Source organism: Tamandua tetradactyla, chromosome 8 (assembly GCF_023851605.1).
Source record: "Tamandua tetradactyla isolate mTamTet1 chromosome 8, mTamTet1.pri, whole genome shotgun sequence".
In the NCBI taxonomy this organism is placed as follows: domain Eukaryota; kingdom Metazoa; phylum Chordata; class Mammalia; order Pilosa; family Myrmecophagidae; genus Tamandua; species Tamandua tetradactyla.
In genome coordinates this window covers 32,762,347-32,774,930 of record NC_135334.1, presented here as the reverse complement: position 1 = coordinate 32,774,930, position 12,584 = coordinate 32,762,347, and the positions used below count along the sequence as shown (strand labels likewise).

Here is a 12,584-nt window from a genome sequence, read left to right as displayed (position 1 = left end):
TGTCAAAGGATTTGTTTGAGGAGAAACTGAATGACTATCTCTGAGAGAAATTATGGATTCCAGCAGAGGGAAGTATAAACAATGTGTTTCTAGAGTTTAATTTTAATCAGTGGCATTGTGGAGTTCTGAGAAGAGTGCAGTCTTTGGTTGACTGTGTTTAAACCTGCCACTGTCCCTTTTAGCTGGGTCATTATTTGACCTGTTTTATTATCAGTTCCATTACCTATAAGATGCATATAATACCTCAGAGGAGTAGTAGTGAGGAGTAAGCGTAATCTAAGGCACCTAGTGTGGTGTCTGGAATTTGACAACTTTAATTAACTACTGTTCTATAAACTCCTCAATAAAAAGTTTCGTGACCTTTGGATTTGCCAAATAAATCCCATCTGGATTCGCACTTGTCATGTATCAGAATTTAGGACAAACTCTACAGTGTTGTATGTCATGGATTAAGGAATAGGCTTTGTAGGGAAAAAGGAAAATCTATAAATCTATAAAGCCAGAATCAGCAAGAGAAAGAAAGGGATGAGTTCTCCATCCTCTGTGTGTAGAATAATAAGATGCCAGGCAATCTGCTGGATGCATAGCATACATTTCTGTTCCAGTGGAGGAATCCTGCTGCCTGTTACTCTGAACTTCTTATAGAGCAAGTTGTAAAGCAGTCTTTTTAATGGATAGTCACACAAACTACCTGGGAACCTGAACGAATAGATGTGGGTACCTGGGGTTATCTTCCAAATTCTGCTGCCCAGCATGTGGAGACTTTGGGGCTCATTGGGTCTGCCCCACTGAGGAAGGATGCGGTGATTCCATGGGAAGCTAAGGTGTGGTTGTAGTCTTTCCTGCTGGAAGAAGAGGGTGGTGGAGTGATTTCAGCCCATTGTGTAGCAACCCAGAGTGACTCCTGGGTTGATTGCGAGAGCCTAGCCTAGACCCAGTGAATCTGTTTTCTCAGTAAATTATTAGCAAATTAAATGTGAATCTTCTATTTATGTGCTATTGAAGCAAGTTGATATCAGAATAGGTAACAATGGAATACATTTTAGTTTTTGAATGATTGATCTTGGTTAGCTTAGGCTCAAACTCGGTTTCACAAATATTGTTGCTGTAGAAATTAAAAAGTGAGTAAGACAAGGTCTGTACTCTGAGTCAGTTTAGAATCGATGAACGGTAAAATGGAAATGTTAAAAACTGTTAAAATATAAGCAGAATATGAGAAGTATTATGAGAAACATCACCAAAGAACTGAAGATAAAGGGTAAGAAAAGTTCTCAAAAGATATTCAGTGATGAATCTTAACCAATTTAAATTAAATCTACTTTTGGGGGAGAAGATCTTCAAGCATAATGAAAACTCCTAAATTTTCTAGTTTGTAGATGTGACAACAGAAGGAAAGAGAATGATTAACAAAAGAAAAAGCTTGCTGGGCTAAGTAAGATAGTTTGGATATTAGTAAATATTTCATTTCAGTTATTCTTTGGAAATTATGGTTTATAGTAGTTTTTACTGTAAGTTGTAATTTCTTAAGATACCACAGTTTAATATGACAAGTTAATTAACAAAATAGCAGGGTCTTATAACTAAAGTGGGAGAAAAACAAGTAAATAAAAACTTGTCAGCAGTTTCCAATGGCTGTCAGGTTTTTTAAATGATTATATGATAAGAGAGGCAGGTAAAAAATGTATTAATCAGTGCATGCCCAGTGTGTAATTTGCTTAAAATGTATAAATAAATAAATAATGAATAAAAGGCAAAATAAGAGAGCACTGAGTAATTGAATCCTTTTTTTCTTATTAGATAATGTGGGTTTTTTTGATTTTGACTCAACAGCAGGAATTTGTCTCACTTAACAAAAATTTGTACTAGTAACATATATACAACCTAAAAAATTTCTCCTTTTAACCCCTTTCGTATATATAATTCAGTGTTGTTAATTACTTTCACAAAGTTGCATTATCATCACTACCAACCGTTACCAAAATTTGTTCTGCAACCCAATAGGAAATCTGTACCAATTAAGCATTAACTCCCCATTCTCAGCCCCTACCCCAGTTTCTAGTAATCTATAATTTAGTTTCTGAGTTGATGAAGTTGCTTATTCATATTATTTCTTATCAGTGAAATCATACAATATTTGTGTTGTATATGGCTTTATTTCACTCAACATGATGTTTTCAGTTTCTTTGAGAGATAAGAAAAATAAGGTTAGATTAGAGTGATAAGTATTGTCATTCTATGGAAAAATAGAACACTTTAAAAAATATATTACTTGAAAGACTCTTCATTTTAAAGAAAACTTCTGCTGTTGACTAGCACTTGATTTTCATTTTATGAGGTCTCTGAGTATTTAAGAAAACTTTGACGCTCAGAGAAAGGCCTAGTTTCTGTGATGTTTCCATCTCATATACTCTTGTTATAAATATTGTCAAGGTAAGAGCACAGAGTAGGTCTGAGGATAGGGTTTGTAAATTCCTCGCCCTAATTTTGCTGGGTGCTGGTTATGTGATCTTGAAATCCTCATCTAATCTCTCCAGGTGTGTGTTTGTGTGTATTAGTTCTCTAAAGGATCTTGTAATGCCTTTTTTATAGTTTTATTCTTATAAGCTCCTTATCCAGTAATGCCAGTGTTTTTTATCACACCTATTTGACTTTAATTATCACCATTTTATAAATGGCATGTTTTTGAAAATGTATATTTTAAGTGATTAGCCATTATCCAACCACATTTGTTGAAATATGGTACATGTAATCTGACTTTTTCCCTCTCATTTGGTACTTTTTATTAGCTAATTTATGTACAATATAACATGGTAGGACTTAGGAAACTTTACTGCTCTTGGTATTTGTGAACTTGTGTTGGATGTTATAGAGATGCTTGTTATTTCTCTTTCATTTAAGATACTGTTCATACATGTTATGTGATTTACTATTATTCAAAGGTTCAAATGTCTGATGTTTTTCTTAAAATTTTAAGAAAAACATCAGACATTTGAACCTTTGAATCATAGTAGCAGTAATCACCTCATCACGGTGGTCTGGAAGGCTAGCAGTCAACACCTCTTAAATGTCCTAAATAGTGTGTCAAAAATGGCACTAAGATGTAAATTAGTTTAGTTCCATTATTGTAGTTTTTTGTGAAGTCTACAAATCATGTAGAGATACTGTCTCTATAATTTAGAGCATGGATGTACATGCATATGTGTGTTTGGGTATAATTTTTTAAATTGGTTGTCCACTGGATAACTAATATTATATAGCATTTACTTGTTAGAATTTTATGATGAATGAATTTTCAGAAACTCTGCTTTAGATCACACTAACTAGACTGCCAAATGTTTTACTATTTTAGATGCTGGAGCCAACTGCAGAATTCTCAGTGAAACCTGTAATTAAATGTTCTTCAGTGTTATTTTGATGATATCTCATTTTGTACGAATAAATCCTGATTATTTACTGACACATTCTTATTGAGTCTCTGATATCATTTAGAGGGAAGATGGTAGGTGTGCATGGCTCAGGTGCTCTACCAAGAGAATCATGCCTTAATGTTATGTTGTTTACAATAGTTTTATAAATTGTGAGTTCCCTGTAGCTAAATCTTATTCATCCTTTGTGCCTCCCACAATGCCCAGTAATTTAGACATAATAAAATAAATAGATCTATAAATAAAGCAGCCAACTAACAAACAAGCACTTACTGTTTTGCTACATGAAGCAAAACAGTAAATAGTGAGATGTCAAAATCAATGTGGGTTGGTAGAGAGTAATTGAACCATAAACAATTTGGAGAAACTAAATCTAGGGAAGGCATAATGGAAAATTTAACCTTGCCTTTCATTTGCTGTGTGAACCCAGGCAGATCTTTGGATCTTTTATTCTTAAGAAAAAGTGAAGATTGGATTTTTTGTTTATGATTGTGTATGTGAAAATAGGTTCCATACAAATGCAAAGTATTTTTATTAGTATCTGTGAATGGAAAATGAATGACTATTAGTATATTTCTCTTTCCCCTTTATATTTGCATAGCAGTTCATTGTTTCAAAGCATGTTCATATACATTCTCATTTATTCCTTAGAAAAATCCTTGGAGGTATTTTATTATTTCCATTGTACAGTTAAGGAACTAAGGGTTAGATTTTCAGTGACATAGCTGGAATTCTGCCCCAGGTCTTCTAACTTGCTTCCTTACCACATAGTGTTATCATCCTTAGGTATTCTCCTCAGCTCTGTAAACTAAATGGCATGGAACACAAATTAGCTTACCTGTTGGTACTAATTATGTTTTTTTTGCATGTGACTTATAAAATTTCCAATTTCTAGAAGAATTGTAAAAGTTATAGGAGACAGCAGAAATTGATGTTTCCAATTTGAATACAAGTTAGAAATGAAATTGACACTGTCATTTCTTGAAATCTAAAAAGAGACTCAAAAAAAGTATGTTATCAAGGCTCTGTTTCTCTAAATTGCTTCCAGCTGTCTGCTTCCTAATATAGAAATATTTATTAAAAGTGGCAGGTTAAAAATTGGGTTCCTGAGGCATAATTTTGTTAAAGAGCAGGAAATATCTGAGATTTTTGCCACCATAGTGACTCTTTTCTTGGTGGTTGGGGGGATGATATATATTTTCTGGCCAGTAAAACAGAACAGTAAACAAATGTAGACAATGTGAGTGAACCAAGGGAAATATGTTAAGCTAGTGAATAGAGGAATATGAAACTTTTGCTCATGGGTTTCAAACAAGTATAAATAAGTGTTTTAAAAGGTAGAAGGAACTGTTTAAGAACATAAGAACAAAAGACAGTGCTGGATTTGCATGATCTTGAAACTTAGTTGGGCATGAGGTTTAGAATAAGGAAGTGCCATATAAGCAAAATAAGATGTGGTTTGGGTGAAAAATGAAATTAAAATTTTATCCGGACTAGTTGGAGGCAGTGAAAAAGATTTAACAAATTATTCTACTGAAGTACTATAAAAAGGTTATTAAAATTAAGGAAAACTTACGTTAATCCTGACAAGAAATTGATGAAGAAAGAATAACAGATATGTTGAAGGAGAAAGCACTGGTGTTTGAATGAAGGTGTGATGGGGAATGTGTAACTGAAAAATGAGGGAAAGAATAGAGGAAAAATAGAAACTGTATCCTGGCAATTGATTTGAAAGTTATCAATTTCTCAAGGTGTTTAGTAACTGTTAAGGTGGCAGGTACATGTTCTGGAAAGAGAATTTACTGGGATAAAAAGCAGCTTCTGGAAAGAAGTCAAAGTTAAGCCTGTGGAAACAGGTAACAGAAATCTTGAAGGAGGAATATAGTAATCAAAAATCATTATATAGAATGTTTGTGTTGGGAATGCAATAGAATTCATACTTTATGGTCCTCCTTATTAGAAGGAATAAGTCCAAATAAAGATCATTACATATCTATTTAGTTATTTGGCCTAGAAAAACAAAAGGAAATAAATTTAAAAATCCTCAATCCTTCTTCCCCTTCGTGTTAAAAATTTTAAATTAGTTATAAAAGAATTATGAGTATTTAAAAATAAATGTTTTGTCATTCAATATATTGCAATATAGATGAACCATTTTCATCACTTTATACATTGGACTATATTGCAGAGTACACAGAAAGTATCAAATTAATTAATTCCATTACAGCTGTGATTCTCATCAAGCATAGCGTTGAGACCCTGTAGTTTGAAATGGCATATTCAGTATTTAAATTTGTATTTGCGTGTGGAAAAAATAAAATCTTTTTTAATGGGTCATGGAAAAAAAGTGGAAGAATGCTGTGCTCCTTAAATTAGTGCATTTCAAATATTCTTTCAGGCATCAGTAGAAATTTAAAGGCAAATATTGAAAAATTTAAAGAAAAATCAACTGAGTATTAGAGAATGAGAACGGCAAACAGACTTTGGTTTAAATTATGCAACCTTGAACAAATCGCTGAAAAGCTTTGGTTTTCTGATTAATACAAAATAATAACAGGGACATCCTTGACTCACATAATTATTATGAACAATAAATGAAGTAATGCATGTATTCTTAAATTATTTCCGAGAAGTGTTTATTAAGTGCTTCCTATATGTCAGACTGTCTGTGATGCACTAGGGATACAATGTAATGCAACTTTGTACTAGGCCTTATGGAGATGACAATTTATTAGGAAACACAAAACAAGAAAACATGTGATTACATGTAAGGATTACTATATGGGGACAAGAGTGAATGCAGACTCCACTTAACAGGTTAATATGTCAGTAGCCTACTCAAGAGATAACATTAACGAGACTTAGGTGGAGACAGCATGGACTGTCATTGTTCTTTTTAATTCCTGTTTTCCTAAGTTTATGTGTGTGCGCAAGGTTTATTATGTTTGTCTTCTATTAACTTTTATTAAGCAGTGAGGTTGGTAAGTGTGGACATTTTTCAATGAAGAAATCTTGCAGAGACTGCCAAGGGAGCAGCAGCCTGGGGCATGAAAGTCAGCTGCAACAGATGTAAGATGGCAACAACAACTGTAGCACTCCTTTGTTCACCTACTGCATGTCTGGTTGTGAGTGAAAATCGAGAGGAAGAAAGTTGTAAACTGAGCTATTGACGGTGCAACCATGGGATATCAGGTCTACATATCAGTTGTGTTTTCCCAGTTGGCATGAGGAGAGGAAGTGTGGAGAGAGCGAATGGAATTTCTCCAAAACCAGTGACCAGCCAATAAAAGTGCCTGTAAAAAGTAAGAAATGATGTACGTGCAATTTATCTGCAGGAAAGATAATTCTGACATCCTGTCATTGAAGAGGTCTTCACACTCAATTCCTTTCGATGTAATTATTTGCAAGAAGATTCTACTGTCAGTTCCACACTGACTCAACATGCATTAATTTCCATGAGAAATAAACCATATTTAAGAAAATCACTAGGAAAAGTCCTCAGTAACCAGTCATCTTTTAATCAGCTTAAGTAGATTTGAACTAGGAGTAAGTCATTTGAATGCCATGAAGTGTTAAAGCCTTTATTAAAACCTCTTGCCAAAGACAATACAGTGAAACTCACACTGTTGATAAACCATATGAATGCCTTCAGTGTTGGAAAACTTTCATTAGATTTTTTTGACCTTAGACAACACGAGAGAACTCACAGTGGAGAGAAACCCTGAGAATGTAATCTATTTGGAAAAGTATTCTTATCTTCAAATATACACACTGGAGTGAAAAACCCCATCTATGTGGGAAAACCTTCAGTCAGTACAGCAACCTGAGAGAAACCTTATGAATGCTATATATGTGGTAAAGGCTTCCATCCTTGTTCTACCCTCGGACACATGAGAGAACTCACCCTGGGTAGAAATAATGTGAACCACCTATGTTGAAACTTTTAATCATTATTCTTTTCTTAGAAAACATGAGAGAAATCACACTGGAGAATCCTTGAATGTCATCTATGTGGGATAGCTTTTCGCTCATAGTTCTGCTCTCAAACCACAAAGAAGAATGCACAGTGGATAGAAACCATAAGAATGTCATATATATGGGAACACCTTAATTCTTCTGTCCTTAGACAACATGAAGATATTCAAACTTGAGAGGAAATGTATGAACCCCATCAGTTTGGGAAAGCCTTCAGTCAATATTCAGACCTTAGATGAAATGAGACAACTAATACTACACATTTTGAATATGGAAAAGATTTCAGCCATAGCTTTAACCTTTAAACACACCAGAGAACTCACATACTGAAGAAATGCTATGTTTGTAATCAATATAGTAGTGCTTTTAGTCTTCATTACTATTTTAGGTAATATTAGGACATTGATACAGGAGAGAATACATATGAATTCCATCTTCCTAGCAAAACCCTCAGTAGTTAGTCTGATGTTTTTACCATATGAGAGAACTCATAAATCCAATCAAAGTGGAAAGTCCTCATCTACCACTCATAAGCAAGTAAGAGTAATTACATGTGAGGAATTCTATGTTTGTATTTGTTCTAGTTTGCTAGCTACTGGAGTGTGATATACCAGAAATGGGACAGCTTTTGAAAAGGGAGAATTTATTAAGTTGCAAGTTTATAGTTCTAAGGCTGGGAAAATGTTCCGATTAAAGCAAGTCTATAAAAATGTTCAAATTAAGTCACCAAGAGGTTACCCTCACTCAAGAAAGGCTGATGAAGTTCAGCATGACTGTCTTACCTGGAAAGGCACACGGCAGACGTAGTGACATCTGCTAGCTTTCTCTCCAGGCTTCTTGTTTTGTGAAGCTCCCCCAGGGGTGTTTTCCTTCTCCATCTCTAAAGGTCTCTGGCTGTGTGGGCTCTCATGGTTCTCATGGCTCTCTTGTGGCTCTGAAGCTTTTTCCAGAATGCTCACTCTTTCAAAGGATTCCAGTAAACTAATCAAGACCCACCTGGAATGGGGTGGAGTCACATCTCCCTCTAATCAAAGGTTAATACCCACAGTTGGGCGTGTCACATCTCTGTGGACATAACCTAATCAAGCTCCCAACCTACAATGCTGAATAGGGATTAAAAGAAATGGCTGCTTCCACAAAATGGATCAGGATTAAGACATGGCTTTTCTAGGGCACATAATCCTTTCAAACTGGCACAGTACTTAATATGGGAGTGCCTTAATTTGACCTTTAAATAAGATGAGTTGACTCCATAGAAATGAAAAAAGAAAGAAATCTTGTAGATTTTTTATCAGACCATTTAATATTATTTTTATAATTTACAAATACTCTGTATAGCATTTAATTAATATAATTTAAGGTCTTTAATTCTTCTTGTGCTATTTGTGCTTTTTCCCTTGCATTGCCTACCCTCCTCCCCATCCCCAGCTAGAACTTTTCCTTCTTTAGTGTTGATTGGGGAATTCTAGGACTGTTGCTGTACCATGTAAGCTTGCCTTAACAAATTTATTTCTGTGTAGGAGTTCATTCTGAAAAGACAAAACTCTCTTAAACTGATATCCAGTTATATTCTAGGTAGCCCTCATTTTAAGACTATAGTTTATGCAAGAATTTCATGCACATTACTTTTGCTATTTAATGGTAGTGGTGGTAGTGATAAGTTTATTTCTTAAGAAAAGATGTGACTTTAAAATAAAATGTCACAATGTGATCCTTATTATATTTGTCAAATAAAATATTTGAGTTGTAGTTCAATAAATTGAGGAATTATGCTTACACAGCAGGCAGTTTTGCTTTTCTTTAAAATTATAAGCAAGTCCAGTAGTATTTGGTTATTTAAGTGATAGAAATGTGTAAAGTAAGGATGTCTGTACTTTTGGGAGACAGTGTTTATAAATGCTAAGAAATGCCCTTATCTTTAATGAGGAACCTAGACTATAGTAGGTAATCACCAAGGTCTCCTCCATGGTTGACAGTTCCTTTATTTTGTTGATTTCTTTCACTTTTATATATAGTTTCAATATAAGGTGTTATTCAGTGAGGCTTATGGTAGCTCACATTAAGGAAACTTAGAAATTGGTTTCTTTGGACCATCTTTCCCTTTAATTGTAACTATGATTTTTTTTTTTTTTTTAACAATGATACTTCAATTCTATCCTCTAGGATATCTGGTAGTAATGATCATATTAAGGTAGGTGGTTTTTATTGATTATATTTGGTATCTTTTTGTTGTCAGTGTTTACTACATGGTCCTTTTAATAGGAAGCTTTATTGCCGAACGTTTTTGTGGCTGCTGCTGTTATTCATCTTTCAGGATTATTTGTAGCAATTTTCTATAGCTATCACAGAACCTTGAGAACGGCCTGAGTCTTTATCAATTTTGTATTTTATGATATTTTTCTTTTAACATTTTAGCCTAAAGTCTTGCCTCCATGTGTAAGAAGTGCAAATAGAAATGAAAAATCTCGTCTTCATGTTTTAGGTCTTGGCAGCTGATCTTCAATTGTACATTTTGGCTGATACAAATTTTACTCTTGTACCACCAATGTAAAGTTATTATAATCAGGATATATAACTCCTACCTAGCAATATAAAGTATACCTTTATATTTATAAAATATAAAAATATTTTATAATATAATATATTTTATAATATAAATATATTTTATAATATAATATATAATATAAATATATTTTATAATATAAAGGTGTACTTTATATTTTGTGTCTTAATGAATAGAAATATAGTGTTTTCCCCTTTGTCCAAGATCTAGCATTCAAACGTCTGCTGAAAGTAAAATCTGCATCCTTTTAATCTAATTCATTTTTAAAAACTGTTTTTGTCAGGAAAATATTCCTAAGTATGGCACAAACCCATAAACATTTTTTGAATGATAAAATTGATTGCATAAAAATTACAAATATCTGCTTGGCAAAAGAACAAAGCAGAGCAAAACAGCAAGACCAACCACAAAATAACCCTAAATGGCAAAAGTCTAAGCATAAATGATGAAGTTTAGGGAAATGGAGGTATTCTATAAGTTGATTTAAAATGCTAGCAATTCATTAGAAATATTGGCAAAGAATATACATAGTGCACAGAAAAAATGCCCTTGACAAGATGTTCCACTTTAATAATATAAGTGCCTATTAAAACGTCTGAAATGTTGTTTTTTTCATTTAGTGGCAAAGATAAAGCCTAAGAATATATTGTGCTTGAGAAAATGTGGAGGATACTCTCAAATTTTTGGTAGCGTGTAAATTGATATATCCTCTTTGGAAGGTAATTGGGAAATATCTATCAAAATTTAAAATGCGCACACTTTGACCTTTGCTTTCACTTTTAGAAATTTATCCTACATATATAAATGCACATATGTATATACAAGGCTGTTCATTGCTCCATTGTTTATAAGAGCAATAAACAGAAACAACATAAATAAATATAATATAGAATAATAGTTATGCTCAATAGTGATATTTGAGACTTATTGAACACTTTAAAATATGTTTTATGTTTATCATCTAATCTACCCAACAACACTATGAGGTAGGCATTGTTATTATCTTCATTTTACAGATGGGGAAACTGAAACACAGGTTAAGAAACTTTTCCTCACATAGCTCATAAATTGGAATTCAGACCCATTTTAGCTATTACCCAAAGACTTCTACTCATTCTGTCTGCCAGTAAAATGGAGGCTTCCCTAAATTAGTTAACTAAAGTACCATTCTTGGTACTACTGGCTCTCATTTGAGCAGAACAATTCAAATCCTTCTCGAATGTGAATTATTGGGGAGAGGTGAATGGTGCATTATTGATTAATGAGTACAGTATTTCTGCGTGCATTGATGAACAAGGTGTTTGGTAATGGATGGTGGTGCTGATAGCACAAGAATGTGAATGTAAGTAATACCACAGCGGTGTACACTTAAAATAGTTAAAGTGGAAAAATGTGTGTTACATATATATGTTATTACAAAAGAAGTTAAAAGAAAAAAGTGAATTATTTCTTGTTATGCTATCATCACAGTGATTTCCCATCAGCTTTTCTGTAACCTCTACCATAGCCCCATCTGAAATGGTTCAGTTAACATTCACATAGAGTAAGTTACCAGTAGCCTTGAATGATCTATTTCATGCTATAAGTAGTTTTTGGACATTAGCCCAGTCCTAATTAGTGCATCCTCTTAAGTACTGTTACTTCTTCTCACCTTTGGACACATTTGTCGTAGAATTATACAGTGAATTACCCTACTGTGAGGAAGAATGTTGAGCTGCACACAGTGTATTTTACTCATTTTGCTTTCCAGGTATACATTTTCCTAATCTGAATTTTGAAATTTTCTCTTTAGCATTAGAGCTATTTAAAAATAGTCATTTCTGATTTTTAGTTGGGAGATAGCTTTATTTGCCTTATGTCCATTTATCACATTACTATGTAGTTTGCGTGCCTCATCATTATCAGGATGGCATACTGCAGAACTAGAGGAGGTCTTAAAGGTTATTTATTAGTAATACCCATCTCATTTATGCTTAAATCCCAACAGCTCTGGGGAGGTCATTTATTACAAATCTAATATTTCTATTTTTGTTTGGTGCTTTTGGTACCAATGAGAGTTAAATGGAGTCATTTTTGGAAAACATATTGCTAAAGTTAAATTGTTCATACAAGGCTATTATTTGGTTAATCATCTGTGTTTTCATATATTCTTACATAGAATAAAGAGCCTTCTAAATCCAGTGTCAAGAAAAAAGTGACCAAAGTTGCAGAAGCAAAAAAAGTAATGAAGAGGAATTTTAAAGTGAATAAGAAAATGACATTTACAGATGAAGGGGAGGTAAGATTCTGTAAATGTTTTATTTCTAAGATACATTGCAAGTGTTATAAAGAGTTTGACTCTCCTGCAGAATTATCTTTTCTTAATGAGAAAATAAATGATTTTTTGAAATATACTGGGCAATTTCTTTTTCTCTGTTACTGTAGCATTGATCTAAATTCTGTTGTTATAGATAGAATTTTCTTATGTCATGGTATCCATAAATATTGTCTAGTGAAAGAAGAAAACCTTAATCATGAGTACAAGAAGAATAACATAATCACTTGTCACAGCTTATTTTGCTTGGCCCTGAAATGTCTCACCTTTGCAACTTCTCTGCTTCAGGTGGTTTATTTGCATATTT

At 33.4% G+C, this 12,584-nt stretch overlaps 1 protein-coding gene across 1 annotated transcript in view; it reads left to right on the top strand.

Moving 5' to 3' along the window:
• DDX10 (DEAD-box helicase 10) overlaps positions 1–12,584 on the top strand; it is a 368,946-nt gene that overhangs the window by 197,850 nt on the left and 158,512 nt on the right. The window contains exon 14 of the mRNA XM_077113037.1: positions 12,122–12,241. Coding sequence (XP_076969152.1) covers positions 12,122–12,241 — 120 coding nt within the window. The remainder of the gene's footprint in view (positions 1–12,121; positions 12,242–12,584) is intronic.